This window comes from Rhinopithecus bieti, unplaced genomic scaffold (assembly GCF_001698545.2).
Source record: "Rhinopithecus bieti isolate Rb0 unplaced genomic scaffold, ASM169854v2 scaffold_41836, whole genome shotgun sequence".
Classification (NCBI taxonomy): Eukaryota; Metazoa; Chordata; class Mammalia; order Primates; family Cercopithecidae; genus Rhinopithecus; species Rhinopithecus bieti.
Window position 1 is genome coordinate 64,813 of NW_016817195.1, and position 17,414 is coordinate 82,226.

A 17,414-nucleotide genomic window follows, 5' to 3' on the forward strand; every position below is an offset into this window, starting at 1 on the left:
CCTCTTTTATGCAGATGAGGAAACTGAGGCTTGGAGCAGTTAAAGCTGTTAAGTGACTTCCCCAAGACCTCTCAACTGGTAACCAGTGAGCCATCAATTCCAGTTTTGATCTGGTCTGGTTGGCTTGAGAACCTAAGATCTTAAGCAGTGTGACCTGCTTTCTTCACGGGGAGCTTAGAGCTGTGTGGTTGATTTCAGCCTTGGTTTTATGGACTCCCGTGTCTCTAGTTAGTAAAATATGCCTTAATTCAGCTATAATTATAAATTTATTACATATTCATTTATTCATTCATGAATTATAAATTTACACCATTAAATCAATAAAGAAAACACACAGAAACTTGCAGTGATTAGTTTTAACTATTGGTGTCTATTAGACCAGGAAGTGTCCCATTTTGTTTTTTGGTTTTTGTTTTGTTTTGTTTTGTTTTTTTTGAGATGGAGTCTGCTCTGTGGCCCAGGCTGGAGTGCAGTGGCGCAATCTCAGCTCACTGCAAGCTCCGCCTCCCTGATTCACGCCATTCTCCTGCCTCAGCCTCCCGAGTAGCTGGGACTACAGGCGCTGCCACCACGCCCGGCTAATTTTTTTGTATTTTTAGTAGAGACGGGGTTTCACCATGTTAGCCAGGATGGTCTCGATCTCCTGACCTTGTGATCCGCCCGCCTCGGACTCCCAAAGTACTGGGATTACAGGCATGAGCCACCGTACCCGGCGAAAGTGTCCTATTTTTAGGAGGCTGTGTAAGAGAGAAAGTTGAGGGAAAAAACCGTCGCCTGAAAGCTTTCAGCACCTGTGTTGGATCTGATGGGAAACTGTAACAAAAACACATTTTAATATCTAAGGAAGGAAAGTAGCAAAAAAGTTTAAAACTGTACTACTTTTTGAAATGTAAATACTAGATGGCCACCTGTCACTTAGATAGAAATGAATTGGGACAAAGGGAGCCCGCCCATACAAGGTAGTATCAGCCTAGAAACTCGGAATTTGAAACATTTGATCTTCAAACTTACTTTAACTATTCTGTGTGAGGAATCGCTGTTTACAACATTGTTAGCTATTTTATTGTTAGGTGAGTTTTCACACCTGTAAAAATGATGGGTGTTTAAAAAACACCATAGCATGCTGTCAAAGCAGTTTCTTAGTTTAATGCGATTTAATGCAATATGTTTAAATAAAAGCCCTGTATTGATGTTAAGTAGAGGCAGTTTGTCGAGGTGAAAAGATTGCAGGCCTGGAGACACTAGTGAGGTGGAGTTTCACCAGCTGCCTCTGTGCTAGCATGAAGCAGTTTTGTGAGGGGTAAAGAACTTGCTGTCTCAACCCCATGTTTCCCTTTACAAACCGAGGAGCTGGGGCTGTTCGCTTGCTTCACTCGCTTTTACCTTTGACATCTGTGACATATGAATGGAACCAAAGCTTTTCTCCAAAGAGCTCAAAGCACAGTTAGAGAACTTCAAAGAGTGAGCATTAAAGAGAACCCGAGAACAAAAATGAAAAAGGTTGGGGCAAAGCAAGAAGCGACCAGGGAAAGGTCTAATATTGCCGCTTGTGGGGGGGCAGATGATCAGAAGTCTTCCCTGACTGTCTTGGCGACAGTGAAGCCACTAACCCTGCCAGCTCCATAGCCCATGATACCTTCCATGCAAGGAAGTTTAAAAAATTATTGAAGGCTGGGTGTGGTGGCTCACGCCTATAATCCTAGCACTTTGGGAGGCCGAGGCAGATGGATCACCTGAGGTCAGGAGTTTCAAGACCAGCCTGGCCAACATGGTGAAACCCCATCTCTACTACAAAATATAAAAATTAGCCGGGTGTGATGGCAGGCGCCTGGAATCCCAGCTACTCAGAAGGCTGAAACAGGAGAATCGCTGGAACCCAGGAGGCAGAGGTTGCAGCGAGCTGAGATCGCACCACTGCACTCCAGCCTGGGTGAAAAAGCGAAACTCTGTCTGAAAAAAAAAAATTATTGGGAAGCTTTTCACTTTTACCTTGTTAATAGTAGCAATGGATTTTACAGAACTTTTTGATAATAACTAACATCAACATATAGGATATCCCAGGTACCATGCTTTCTGCCTTTTACATACATGTTCCCCTTTCATTCTCACCCTGGCATTAGGGGATAAATTCAAAAATTACTTCCATTTTCCAGATGAAAATATTGAGGCTAAGAGAGAGATGAAACATCTTGCCCAACCAACACAGCTAGGAAGAAGGGGAGACAGGATTTGAACCATTGCCTGCCTCACCCTGTAATTAGTGTTCCCCAGGGGCACCTTTCCATCCGTTAACTGCTTCAATCTTTGCAACACTGCAAGATGGGCAAAACAAATACCTCACTTTTGCAGGTGAGGAGACCGAGGCTACAGAGGCTTACATGGCATTCCAGAAAGCACAGAGCTCCTAAGTGGGATTCCACCCTTTGTCACTGTCATGCCAGTCCCCTTCTCTGCCAGACTCTGATCTCTGACACGGCCACGTGTATTCAGTGCCTAAAGCTCTTTGGCAGGGGTTGGTTTGAAATCTTCGGAAGCTGTCTTAGTTCTTCCAGGCCTGGGGTGTATTACTTTAAATTATCATTGGGAAAGGGCACCATTAATTACAGTAATCTTGCACCTAATAATGGGTGTATGTGCCTCACTGTCGTCCTGCTCTTGCCTCACACAGATTTGACTTTATCTACGATCTTTTTGAACATGTTTCAAGCCGCAACAACCAGGATACCTTGAAATGTGGAAGCAAACATCGGCGGCCTACAGTCAGCTCACAGTTCAAGGTTCGTTTTCACTGCTGGCTTAGAGAATCCGTCGTCACTGTGCTTTTAAGAATTGAAAAGAGGATTTGGGTGTATGTGAGGTCTATGAGAATATTTAATTTTGTTTCCTTTTATATCATGCTTTTAAACCAGATAGTGCTTTAGAAATAAAATAGAGTTTTGGCTCACGCCTGTAATCTCAGCACTTTGGGAGGCCGAGGTGGGCAGATCACCTGAGCTCAGGGGTTCAAAACCAGCCGGGGCAACATGGTGAAATCTTGTCTCTACAAAAAATACAAAAATTATGTGGGCGCGGTGGCGCATGCCTGTGGTCCCAGCTACTCAGGAGGCTGAGGTGGGAGGATTGCCTGAGCCTGGGAGATCAAGGTTGCAGTGAACTGTGATTGCACCACTGCACTCTAGCCTGGGTGACAGAGTAAGACCTAGACTCTGTCTCAAAAAAAAAGAAAAGGAAATAAAATAGACTTTTCTTTGAGTCAGATAAAACATGTAGATCCTTTTTTAAAAAATAAATAACTACTTCTTCTAAGCTTTTGAAATAGGTACCTTCTTAAGGCCATTTGGGACCACTCTGATTTGTATTGAGAGGCTCATGTGGAAATGGGATATATTTCTTCTCATATCTGGATGTTTTTTTCCCCTGGTTAGATAAGATTGATGTCAGTTACCTTGTCCTAGGCTCTTAATCTTCCAGCAGAGGTGTTCATTTTTCTTTTTCTAGAAGGCTAGTTTTGCCAGGACTTCTGGGAAAGGTTTTTTTTTTCGTGTGTGTGTGTGTGTCAGGGTCTTGTTCTGTCACCCACACTGGAGTGCAGTAGTATAATCGCGCTTCACTGCAGCCTCAGACTCCCAGGCTCAAGTGATTCTTCCCACTCAGCGTCCTGAGTAGCTGGCACTACAGGTGTGAGCCACTACACCTGGCCTTTTTTTTTTTTTTTTTTTGAGACAGTCTCGCTCTGTCGCCCAGGCTGGAGTGCAGTGGGGCAATCTCGGCTCACTGCAAGCTCCGCCTCCCGGGTTCACGCCATTCTCCTGCCTCAGCCTCCCGAATGGCTGGGACTACAGGCGCCTGCCGCCACGCATTTTTTTTGCATTTTTAGTAGAGATGGAGTTTCACCGTGTTAGTCAAGATGGTGTCCATCTCCTGATCTTGTGATCCGCCCGCCTCGGCCTCCCAAAGTGCTGGGATTACAGGCATGAGCCACCGCACCCGGCTCCCCCTTTTTTTTTCCTTTTTAAGATGGAGTCTCATTCTGTCACCCAGGCTGGAATGCAATGGCACGATCTTGGCTCACTGCAACCTCTACCGCCCAGATTCAAGCGATTCTTCTGCCTCAGCCTCCCAAGCAGCTGGGACTAGAGGCGCACACCACCATGACTGGCTAATTTTTTATACCTGGCTAATTTGTTAGATGTTTTACTTAGATGGGGTCTTACTGTGTTGCCCAGGCTGATCTCGAAAATCTGGCCTCCAGCGATCCTTCTACCTCAGCCTCCCAAAGTGCTGGAATTACAGACGTGAGCCACTGCACCCAGCCTTGGAAAGTTTTTGAAATGTTTGAGACTTTAAACTGGACTAGCAGTGAAGGAAATGGAAAAGGGTGGGTGAGTTTTCAAGGTGCAGCTGAAGGCAGGAGAAGAGCCCAGGCACAGAGTTGCAAGTCCTGTCTCTGGGGACTGTCAACAGACAGTGGAATACCAGCTAGACAGGATACCTCGTGAGAATTTAAGTTGGTATCAGAATATGAAGGGCTGTGAACGTCAGGATGTTTTGTCCTGGGAGAAATTTAAAAGTTTTCTGGAAAAGTAAGTAATCCATGTAGTGTTTAGACAGTTCAGTTTTCTTCAACAAGATTACGAGAAGAAAAAAGACAGAGTTGGAGGGAAAGCCAGTGGATTAAAAGAGACTTAAAAGATGCATCAACCAACTACAATGAATGGACCGTATTTGCATTTTGATGCAAAAGAACAAACCTTTTAAAATGTATGGGCTGGGCAAGGTGACACATGCCTGTAATCCCAGCACTTTAGGAGGCCTAGATGGAAAGATTGCTTGAGCAGTTCAAGACCAGCCTGGGCAACATAGCAAGGCCTCATCTCTACAAAAAAATTAAAAAGGTAGTCGGGCATGGTGGCATGCCCTTGTAGTCCTAGCTACTCCAGAGTCTGAGGTAGGAGGATCGCTTGAGTCTGGGAGGTCGAAGCTGCAGTGAGCTGTGATCGTGCCGCTGCACTGCAGCCTGGGTGACAGAGTAAGACCCTGTTTCAATTAAATAAATAACATTTTTAAAAATCATAAAATTTGAAACAGTTGAGCATTTTAATATGAAATGTGAGACCATTGCACATTTTAATATTAGTTTAAGGAATTAATGTCAAATCTCTTCAGGTGTGATGATACTGTGGTTACACAGTGCTTTAAAGTGTTTAGCCTTTAATCCTACATGCTGAAATGCTGATGGATGAAATCACATCATGTCTGGGATTTGCTTTTCCACAGAGGTGGGTATAGTATGTATGGATCAGGCGAAATGAGATTAGCCCTGAGCTGAAGCTGGTAATGAGAACTCATTGTATGCTTCTGTCTGCTTTGGTAAATGTTAAAAACTCTAAAAAAAAAAAAAGTTGGAAAAGAAAGTAATAAAGGTTGATCTGGAGTCTGTAAGTCTGGTGATTGAAGGTAAGAGTGAGAGACTGTGGCTCAGAGACCAGTGAAGTGCTGGCATAGACTGTCATTTCGATGGGACTAATGAATTGGGAAGAATAATGACAGTGGAAGAGTGGCTATTTCTCAGTTTTTCTGTACTAAACATTGAAATATCCTAGGATGATTTTTGTTTGTTGACAGAATGGTTTATTAAAATTGCACCATTTCAAAGGAAGTGATAAATGAGTTTGGTGTGTTATCGAATAATTTCAGTTAATACTGAATAATTGACTCAATATCTTTATATTAGAATGACAATTAAAAAATGAAAACCTGTAAGTAATTACTCCTATGATTTATATTGTGTTTTTTAAATTCTTGTTTCTAAGCGTCTAGAGTACTGAGAAATTTAAAGAATGACATAATAAGAGACTAAATCAACATATACTTTTTCTTTCTAATAGGACTCACTGCATTCCTTAATGGCAACGCTAAGCTCCTCTAATCCTTTCTTTGTTCGCTGTATCAAGCCAAACATGCAGAAGGTAAGATTGATGTCAGTCCTAGGCTGGGATCTGTCTCGAGGGACACAGCCTCCTGGGGTGGTTACTCACAGATTTGGTTTCTCCAAAGTCCTCTCATTGTAAATGGTTGGAAATGGATATGACATTATTATAACTTAACATTAAATGAGAAAGTGCCCTTTGTCCCTTGGGCCTGTTAGTCTGCTTTTGAGTGATGTTATTAAGCTTTAGGGACATCTATTTTAAAAGGAAACATTGTGAAGCCTTTACTTTTTTTTTTTTTTTTTTTTTTTTTTTTTTTTTAGCATTTGGTTTAAAATTCTTGGGAAAAGTTCCAGAGTGTGATACGCCTTTTTAGAGGAAATATTTGATGTGTGGTGGCAGATTTTTTGGTTTAAGTTTTATTTGTCTTTCTTTCCTTTTTTGCTTTATTGTTATTTTAAACATGATGAAGAGGCTTTAAGTAGTAATGCTAGATTTTAAGTACTTTAAATAGTTGATTATAACTAATTAGAAGATACTCTAAAGGTTGTCATAAGTATTAATGTCTTGTCTCTTTGATTTTAACTTTTTAATTTCATAATCCGATTAGAAAGAATGTGAGTTTAAAAAGGTAAAGCTACCTAAACAAAGAAACTATAGTGTTACATATATGCAGTCGCCAAATCCACCGCTAATTAGGTAGCTTGTCTTAAAGTATTGTTAATACATTTAAATTACTTTGATTCAGCAAATAGCCTCTTAGGAATGCTTCTTACTTGAGAAAACACCTATAAAGTTGTAATTTTAAGAACTCCTAATGTTAAAGAACTAGATGCCATCCTCATAAAGTTTAAGGTAAAAAGTCTGATCTGAACTGTTTCCCATGAGATTATATTCTGGTAACTTGACTGATGCTGGATCTTATTTTTCATATTGTCAACCAATTGCCTTGGCTTAATATTACATGAATTCCTGATTTATAGCTTAAAGATGTATGCTTATAAGAACCGCAGTAGCTAGGCGCGGTGACTCACGCCTGTAATCCCAGCACTTTGGGAGGTCGAGGCGGGTGGATCACGTGAGATCAGGAGTTGGAGACTAGCCTGGCCAACATGGTGAAACCCTATCTGTACTAAAAATACAATAATTAGCTAGACATGGTGGCACACACCTGTAATCTCAGCTACTCAGGAGGCTGAGGCACAAGAATCACTTGAACCCAGAAGGTGGAGGTTGCAGTGAGCCAAGATCTGCTGCTGCACTCCAGCCTGGGAGACAGAGCCAGACTCTGTTTCAAAAAAAAAAAAAGAAAAAAAAGAACCACAATGTTGAATTACCTGTCTTCTAGAGAGGCAAAATTGGACATCTCTTTAAGAGAAAGTAACCTGTTCATTTTGTTACCTTACTGGGAGGTATGATGGTGAGAATTTGGTGTTTGGGTGACCTGAAATGACAAAGTGGTTTTCTGTAGAAGATCTGTGCTGACTTTACGTGGATGGTTCTGGTAGTTTAAAAAGTAACCCGTCAGGCCGGGCGCAGTGGCTCAAGCCTGTAATCCCAGCACTTTGGGAGGCCGAGACAGGCGGATCACGAGGTCAGGAGATCGAGACCATCCTGGCTAACATGGTGAAACCCCGTCTCTACTAAAAAATACAAAAGAAAAACTAGCTGGGTGTAGTGGCGGGTGCCTGTAGTCCCAGCTACTCGGGAGGCTGAGGCAGGAGAATGGCGTGAACCCGGGAGGTGGAGATTGCAGTGAGCCGAGATCGCGCCACTGGACTCCAGCCAAGTAAAAAAAAAAAGTAACCCGTCTTTCCATTATTCAAATGTATGTCAAAATATTTAAGGTTATCACCAAAAAAATTGCAATATAAACAAATGCATAGCTTTTTGGGGGATATAATGTAGGAAATTAATGTGAGAACATCTCTCTGTTTATAACACTATGTCATGTAGCTGGTTTATATTCCACTTGGTTTGCTTTGTACACTCTGGTGGGCAGTATTTACCAGACAATAGAAGTGGGCTTTGGTTTTTGATGTAGACTCCCAGCAGTTGCTCGGTTTCTGACGTTCTCTCCCCTTTTTACAATAAGGATGATAGTGCCGTATTTCATCTTTCAAACATGCCAGACTGTTTCTCAATTTAAAGTCTTGACATCCTGGCTAACACGGTGAAACCCTGTCTCTACTGAAAAATACAAAAAACTAGCTGGGTGTAGTGGCAGGCGCCTGTAGTCCCAGCTACTCGGGAGGCTGAGGCAGGAGAATGGCGTAAACCCGGGAGACGGAGCTTGCAGTGAGCTGAGATCCGGCCACTGCACTCCAGCCTGGGCGACAGAGCAAGACCCCGTCTCAAAAAAAAAAAAAAAAAGTCTTGGGTGTTTGGCTGGGCGTGGTGGCTCACGCCTGTAATCCCAACACTTAGGGAGGCTGGGAGGTGGGTAGATGACTTGAGGTCAGAAGTTCGAGACCAGCCTGGCCAATGTGGTGAAACCCTGTTTCTACTGAAAAGACAAAAGTTAGCCAGGCATGGTGGCATACATCTGTAGTCCCAGCTACTTGGGAGGCTGAGGCAGGAGAATTGCTTGAACCCAGGAGGCAGAGACTGCAGTGAGCTGAGATCGCGCCACTGCACTCCAGCCTGTGGGACAGAGCAAGACTCTGTTTCAAAAATAAAAATTAAAAAATAAAGTATTGGTTGCTGGGATGCATCTCACAGTTTCTGGTGAGCCATAGTCTAATTGGAAGCTTTTTTGCCATTCTTTGTGGTGTGAAACAGTTTTATAATCATAGGCATCTTAAATTCCCGCCCGGGCAGTGCTATAATAAAGATAGAAACTTTAATTTGAAATACTCAGTCCCGAGTGTTTCTGTTTTCTCTCTTAGATGGCACAGAGTTAGTTTTTCCTTCGAATTGTACTAGCTTTTGAAATTAGGCCTGCTTGGAAGCAGTTCAGCCAGAATATTGCAGAACTGACCTTATTTTTCCATGCTGAGGTTTGATAGTACCTAGTTGCTTTGGATTTTGCATTTAGAAAATGAACTAACTCAACCTCAGGTTTGCATTTGTATTGGCTCACTTTACGTGTCCTGAAATATGGCAGACACTATTAATAACACCCCAGTGATAGGCTATAGAAACCTTTCAGAGAATGTCTTGGTGCCCTTTTAAAGGCACTCAGAAGGCTGGGGCCGGTGGCTCACGCCTGTAATCTCAGCACTTTGGGAGGCCAAGGTGAGTAGAATTGGAGACCAGCCTGGCTGACATGGTGAAACCTTGTCTCTACTCAAAAACAAAAATTAGCCAGGTTTGGTGGCGCATGCCTGTAATCCTAGCTACTCGGGAGGCTGAGGCAGGAGAATTGCCTGAACCTGGGAGGTGGAGGTTGCCATGAGCCGAGATCGCGCCGTTGCACTCCAGGCTGGGCAACAAAGTGAGACTCCATCTCAAAAAAAGGAAAAAAAATAAAGGCACTCAGCAAGTGAAGACAGAGGCACAAGAGCTGACTTGTCTGAGGCCTAAGATGTAGGTGTGATGGTAAATGGAGATGCTAATTTGATTATGGCAATATAGCTATGGCTCGATTAGCATTCATTTGGTTCCACTGGAAATATTGAACTGTCACTGCCTATTACGTTCTGTGACATGTATGCAAATGACCTTTATTTAGAGTTCCTTATACATTTTTTGTTTAATCCAAAGATAGGTTCTTCTAGAAATTTCACAGGAAAAATCTTGCCTTCTTCCTCTCCAGAGATGGGGAAATGTGTATTTTCAGTGTGAAGGGATGAGACAGTTTCTTCTCACCTCATTTTCCTCTCCAGTCACAGACCACCAAAGGACTTGCGAGGTCGTATTCAAATATGTGTGTATTTAGGTATTTTGTGCATTATTCAGAAGCAAGGAGCATGGGTTTTAGCAAATATAGAAGTTTTTGTTTTGTTTTGTTTTATTTGAGACAGAGTTTTGCTCGTTGCCCGGGCTGGAGTGCAATGGCGCGATCTCGGCTCGCTGCAACCTCCACCTCCCAGGTTCAAGCGATTCTCCTGCCTCAGCCTCCTGAGTAGCTGGGATTACAGGCATGCACTACCATGCCCGGCTAATTTTGTATTTTTAGTAGAGATGGGGTTTCTCCGTGTTGGTCAGGCTGGTCTCGAACAGGGAGGAGAGCCAGCCGGACGTGTTCCAAGAGGTGATCTTGGAACCTCAGGTGGTCTGCCTGCCTCAGCCTCACAAAGTGCTGGGATTACAGGTGTGAGCCACTGAGCCTGGCCAGAAGTATTCTTTTATGTGTGTTATATCATAAAGACATAATAATGGCAGCTGTAAAGTCCATAACCTAGAGACCTGTAGCGTTAGAACAACAGAAACACCTGTAGCTGCTTTTGTGCCTTCAGGAGTAGATTCAACACTCCCACATTTCGCCGGGCTAGTGGGAACACACCCCCTTTACCCACAGTGGCTATTAGGACAGGCTGCCTCTCCTCCTTGCAAAGTGTTTGAACCCCAGAACGCGCATCTGGGGCTAAAGAATCTAGAAATCCTTTGTGAACTTTTGTTTGGATTGTTAATTTTTTTTTAATTTGGGTTTTCTATGTATTGTTTTGAAAAACAGGTGCAAAGAAGGAGTGTATAACTCAAATGCTGAACGCATATGTCAATTCAGCCGTCACAATATGTGGGCTTTTTTCTTTTTCTGTAAACAGCCTTTTACTAATCTTGGGTATTGTATAGAAGGCACTTTGCTAGCCTCACTGGCGCTCAGTGAGGAAGCAGCTAGAAAAGCCTGCCTCCTGAGAGATGCCAGTCTGCAGCGGGCCTTGGCATTGGGTGTAACCCTCCGCTGAGCTTAGAGTTTTCAGAGTTCACAAAGGGTAGACTTCTGCATTCGACGAGTTTTAGTTGGTAATGAGGACTTTCAGCTTTTTTGATTGTGATTTATATGGGCAGTAGCAGTGGCACCCAAAAGTGCTCCAGCCAACCACTGATTTCTGTAAGATAGAAAACCTGCTTTTCGTCATTAGAGTCTCCCCAAGGGTGTCCCTACCTGGTGTTTTAGCAAGTAAGTTCCAGGCAGAAAAGTCTCTCATTAACATTCTTCAGAAAAGCCCCGAGGAGGTTCAGGGCAGAATTAAAGAAGGGAACTGACTGATACATATCAGGAACACCTTCTGGGGTGTGAGAACCAGCTGCCCGCAGTTGCCTACAGATTCAGCCTGGGCTGCCTCTTGGAACGCGTCTAGCTGGCTCTCCTCCCTGTTCTGTCTTTAGGTTTGCTGTGTCCAGGACGCAGGTTCTAGGAGGGAAATGTCATGGGTCCCGGCAGCAGCATCTTTAAATCTTTGACTTGACAGAACAATATTCTCTCTTTTTTTTTTTTTTTCTGAGACGGAGTCTCGCTCTGTCGCCCAGGCTGGAGTGCAGTGGCCGGATCTTGGCTCACTGCAAGCTCTGCCTCCTGGGTTAACGCCATTCTCCTGCCTCAGCCTCCCCAGTAGCTGGGACTACAGGCGCCCGCTACCTCGCCCGGCTAGTTTTTTTGTATTTTTTAGTAGAGACGGGGTTTCACCGGGTTAGCCAGGATGGTCTCGATCTCCTGACCTCGTGATCCGCCCGTCTCGGCCTCCCAAAGTGCTGGGATTACAGGCTTGAGCCACCACGCCTGGCCGACAGAACAATATTCTCAAAGATTCAGTCCAGCTTTCTCCAGAAAGGCAGGGGCCTAATCACCTAATGTTTCTGGGACGGGGGTCTGGTGGAAGAAGGCCTCTTGGGATAAGGTTTATCTTTTTTTTTTTTTTTGAGATGGAGTCTCTGTCACCCAGAAAGGAGTGCAGTGGTGCGATCTCAGGTCACTGCAACCTCCACCTCCCGGGTTCCAGCGATTCTCCTGCCTCAGCCTCCCAAGTAGCTAAGATTACAGGCATGTGCCAGCATGCCCAGCTGATTTTTGTATTTTTAGTAGAGACGGGTTTTCGCTATGTTGGCCAGGCTGGTCTTGAACTCCTGACCTCAAGTGATCCACCCGCCTTAGCCTCCCAAAGTGCTGGGAGCCCCCACGTGCGGCATGGAGTAAGGTTTACTGAAGGGAAGAAGGGAGAGATGCCTGTGCTGGGGAAGGCTGAAGACCAGGCCCCAGAGGAGGGAAACCAGCAGGGCTAGAGTTTCCATGCAGTCACATTTGCTGGAAAATGGAATATCAAGTGAGAGAAGGAAGCTGAAGACGTGGAGTGGAGTTACGGAGGTCACGTGAGCCTTGTGGACTGTCGATCTTGCAGCCCCTTCTATCTCTACCCCAAGACACAAGGATGAAGATGAGGATGCGTAAACAATCTCACACAGGGGTCTTCTGTCAAGGACTTTGGGGGGATGTCAGCTCCTTTCACATAAATGAGTTCTGATGGCCCGTATTCCTCTCTTCCATGGGGCTCCTTCTTAGGTCAGACTCAGCCCCTCAGGTTGACAGCATCCTAGACAGCTCATGACCACACCATGCCGTGAGAGCTCTGTGCAGACATTATGGAAGCTGGAGCCTTTTGTTTCCAGAGGTGTCATAATATGATGAATGAATTTAATGAATCTAGCACATTTCCTCCTGGGGATTTATATTTATGTAATCCAGGTGCTGCCTGCCATTTCTCTCTACCTTCCTCCCTCCCTCTCTCCCTCTCTCCCTCCTTTTCTTCGTTTCTTCATTCCCTTTCTTTATTTCAGACTTGACCAGGCACGATGGCTCACACCTGTAGTCCTAGCACTTTGGGAGCCAGGCAGATGACTTGAGTCCAGAAGTTATAGCCCAGCCTGGGCTAGGCTACATGGCGAAACCCATCTCTATTAAAAAAAACAAATAAATAGAAATTGGCTGGGAGTGGTGGCTCACACCTGTAATCCCAGCACGTTGGGAGGCCGAGGTGGGCGGATCATTTGAGGCCAGGAGTTTGAGACCAGCCTGGCCAACATGGTGAAACCCCATCTCTACCAAAAATACAAAAATTTGTTGGGCGTGGTAGTGTGCACCTGTAACCCCAGCTATTTGGGAGGCTGAGACACAAAAGTTGTTTTGAACTTAGGAGGTGTAGGTTGCAGTGAGCTGAGATCGCACCACTGGAGTCCCTCCTAGGTGAGAGTGAGACTGTGTCTCAAAAAAAAAAAAAAAAAAAAAACCCAAAAAGCAAAAAACAAAAAGTAGCCGGGGATGGTGGTGTGCACCTGTAGCCCCAGCTACTTGGGAGGCTGAGGTGGGAGGATCATCTGAGCCTGGGAGGTCAAGGCTGCAGTGAGCCGAGATTGCACCAGTGCACTCCAGCCTGTATGACCTGTTTCAAAGAAAAAAAGCAAAGACAAAATATTTCTTTTAAAAAGTTCTGATGATAATGTGACATATTTCTGGCCTTGAATTTTGGGTCCCATGTTATTCTTCCTATATCTTTTTCTCTTTTTTTTTTCTTCCTGTATCTTTTTCTATCTTCTTTTATGCATCTTATTTCTCTTCAGCCTTACTAAACTTTTGACTTTGGTCTCTCTGCCCTAATGCTAGTTTGTGAATAACATGTTTAGTGAATATAGAAGACCTGAGCACGTGCAGCTCTGCAGGGCCTGTCTCAGCCTTTGCTTCCTGCTGCACACCTCGGGGTCCAGACTATGTATAGGTGCTCAGTAACGTGGAGTTGCTCATTATGGTACATTGTAGACATTGCTCGTGGTGTGTGTGTGCGCTCAACTGTGCGAAGGATAAAACCGTGTGTGCCATCTTTAATCCTATTGCCACAGGTCTGTTTTAGTTGATTTAATTTATTTTATTTTTGGCATGCTTTTCTCTTCTGATCATCTTTGATTTGTGTAGTTGTAGGATACCCAGGCATTGCCAGTAGATCAGTATTGGGGTGGTGTCTTTAATGTGTATCAATCTTTCTATGCTGACATGTTCCTTCACCCTGTCTACCTCCCTCAGCTCACCCCCTCTAGACATAGTCCCCCTCAGGTTCAGGGCCCTCTGGAACAGCCAAGCACAATATCACGGGCTCATTCACAAATACTTCTTGGTCTGGAGGCTGGTGCTTCATATACAAATATCCCCATCTCCAAATGGGGCTTTCCCCCACAGGCCTTTGTTACCTGCCACAATTGGGCAGGGAGTCTAGGTGTGAGGATCCACCACGTGACAAGGTTTAAACAGAAAGGTTAATTAAACAGTAGATTTTAACATTGAGATGGAACTTTCTGGAATTATAGACTATTCACTCAGTCCAAACATTATCTATTGCCATATTTCACAGAATCTAAATTTCATGAGTATAAAATGCATCCTTGTTTTCTGTCACTATGGAGGCAAAGGCACCACTGATTACAGCAGAGCACAATGATTTCTTATCACTTAGCTCTTGCTCGTGGCTCTGCAGAAAGTATGAAATGGAGGTCATTCATCCACCACAAATAGGCACCCTGCCTTTCTGTTTCCAGGCCTTTTTGCAGATAAAATAACTTTCTGTTTCAGTGGTAAATCTGTAGTGTGATATTTCACCTCCACTTAAAGGACAGCTGGACTTGATGTGAGGAGTGGCAGTAGTGTCCATAATTTGCAAAGATAGTACAAAAAGTATGATGAAATTCACTCACGCCTGTAATCCCAGCACTTTGGGAGGCCGAGGCGGGCAGATCACGAGGTCAGGAGATGGAGACCATCCTGGCTAACATGGTGAAACTCCATCTCTCCTAAAAATACAAAAAAACTAGCCAGGCGTAGTGGCGGGCGCCTGTAGTCCCAGGTACTCCGGAGGCTGAGGCAAGAGAATGGCGTGAACCCGGGAGGTGGAGCTTACAGTTAGCCGAGATCATGCCACTGTATTCCAGCCTGGGCGACTGAGCAAGACTCCGTCTCAAAAAAAAAAAAAAAAAAAGAAATTCACTCATATCTGCGCACTGGTTGCAGCATGGTGGCTGCATGGGTGATAGCGTCAGAGGCGTTTGAACCAGAGCAACTCCATCTCGAATAGGAGCTGGGTAAAGTGAGGCTGAAACCTACTAGGCTGCATTCCCAGACACAGTCATTCTAAGTCACAGGATGAGATAGGAGGTCAGCACAAAATACAGGTCATAAAGACCTTGCTGATAAAACAGGTTGCAGTAAAGAAGCCGGCCAAAACTGACCAAAACTAAGATGGCCACGAGAGTGACCTCTGATCCTCCTCACTGTGACACGCCCATCAGCACCATGACAGTTCACAAATGCCATGGCAGCCTCAGGAAGTTACCCTGTATCCTCTAAAAAGGGGAGGCATGAATAACGCACCCCTTGTTTAGCATATCATTAAGAAATAAACATAAAAATGGGCAACCGGCAGCCCTGGGGCGGCTCTGTCTGTGGAGTAGCCATTCTTTTATTCCTTTACTTTCTTTTTTTTTTTTTTTTTTTTTTAAAAGACAGAGTTTCACTCTCATTGCCCAGGCTGGAGTGCAGTGGCATGATCTTGGCTCACAGTAACCTCTGCCTCCCAGGTTCAAGCCATTCTCCTGCCTCAGCCTCCCAAGTAGCTGGGATTACAGGCATGCGCCACTAGAGACAGGGTTTCTCCATGTTGGTCAGGCTGGTCTTGAACTCTGGACCTCAGGTGATCTGCCCACCTCGGCCTCCTAAAGTACTGGGATTATAGGCATGAGCCACCGCACCCGGCCTATTCCTTTACTTTCTTAATAAACTTGCTTTCACTTTACCCTACAGACTCACCCTGAATTCTTTCTTGCATGAGATCCAAGAACCCTCTCTTGGGGTCTGGACCGGGACCCCTTTCCTGTAACAACAGCATGCCTGAGACACATCCCAGTTTCAGGCATGTCCACATGGGAGCATGTTTGCATTAAAAATTGAGGAAATATGATCTAGTTCTCTCTCTTAAATGTTACATAAAGGGATCATCCTCCCTTTTCCTAAGGAACCCTCAGGAACAGAGAATTTAATCTTTCCTTGCACTTGAAGGTAGCCAAGTGCTTTTTGAACTTTTTGATTTTAATTTTTTGATTTTTGAGAGTTCTTAGGCTGGAGCGTAGTGACACCATCGTAACTCACAGAAGCCTTGAACTCCTGGGCTCAAGCAGACTCCTGCCTCAGCCTCCCAAGTAGCTGGGAGTACAGGCATAGGCCACCACTGGGCCTGGCTCATTTTTTTAAATTTTTCATAGAGATGGGATCTTATTGTGTTGCCCAGGCTGGTCTCAAACTTTTGACCTCAAGTGACTCTCCTACTTTGGCCTCCCAAAGTGCTGGGATTACAGATGTGAGTCACCACGCCTGGTCTGCTTTTTAATTTTTGTTTTTTAAGCCATTACTGTTCATGGGAAAGGTCTTTTTTTTTTTTTTTTGAGATGGAGTGTCGCTTTTTTGGTCCAGGCTGGAGTGCAATGGCACCATCTCGGCTCACCGCAACCTCCACCTCCCCTGGATTCAAGCAATTCTTTTGCCTCAGCCTCCAGAGTAGCTGGGATTACAGATGCCCACTACCACGCTTTTGTATTTTTAGTAGAGACGGGGTTTCACCATGTTGGCCAGGCTGGTCTCAAACTCCTGGACCTCAGGTGATCCACCCCCCTCAGCCTCCCAAAGTGTTGCAATTACAGGCATGGGCCACAGCACCCAGCCTGGGAAAGGTCTTAATTGTAATGAATGAAATCTGCATTTCTGCATCTTCCATTTTCGCTGCTCTTGTTCTGGCCATTTGAGATTGACATGAAAATGTCAGATATTCATTCATAGGAGTGTGTCAAATATTTTTAAGCTCTTAATAAGAATACATTTTCCTGCTCCAGTAAACGGCCTCTGAGCATAATTTTATCTCAGAATTTTTGTTTAAACATCAATACAGGCAATACCATCTCAAAGCTCTTGTGGGCGATTAGGATTTTTTTTTTTAGAGCTTTGCTTACCTTTTTACTGCCTGTGTTTGCTTTCATGTTGTTTGTTTTTATTTTCTGTTTCATCCTTTGTGACTGTCTTCCCACAGCTGCATGGACCACTACCCGACCTGTTCCCCAGCCCCAGCCACTGCTCCCTCCGCAAGCGTGCTTAGTCACCCGCAGGGCCTGGGTGACTCAGTCCTTCGCATCCTGCACCAAGGGCACAGGAAGCCCTGCACCACGCCTGCTGAGACGCAGGGTGTCAGGGTTCTCTGGGTCTGGCACATTATGATACACCATAATCCCGTTGGCATGGGAAGGGTATTGCACAGCCACCCAGGTGTAGAGGAGCCCATGAAGCCACCGATGCAGTAGATGAAAGGTGTGCACCTGGGTTTCTCTCAGGTCTCATCACTACTGCAAAGTGGCGGGGCATTCTTCCCCTGTGTTTAATGTGTGTGTATTGACAGTACATACTGAGGAGGGTGGTTATGTGTATTAAGTGAGGTCATGGGTGGGTACATGATACAGCTACATGTTACTGTGTGAAATAACCTGTACTTACGGTATATGTTCATTTTTTTTTTTTTTTTT

The 17,414-nt window shown here is 44.5% G+C and overlaps 1 protein-coding gene across 1 annotated transcript in view; it reads left to right on the plus strand.

Moving 5' to 3' along the window:
* The window catches only part of MYO10 (myosin X), a 159,374-nt gene that overhangs the window by 60,242 nt on the left and 81,718 nt on the right, over positions 1-17,414 (plus strand). The window contains exons 17-18 of the mRNA XM_017855947.1: positions 2,669-2,777; positions 5,889-5,969. Coding sequence (XP_017711436.1) covers positions 2,669-2,777; positions 5,889-5,969 — 190 coding nt within the window. The remainder of the gene's footprint in view (positions 1-2,668; positions 2,778-5,888; positions 5,970-17,414) is intronic.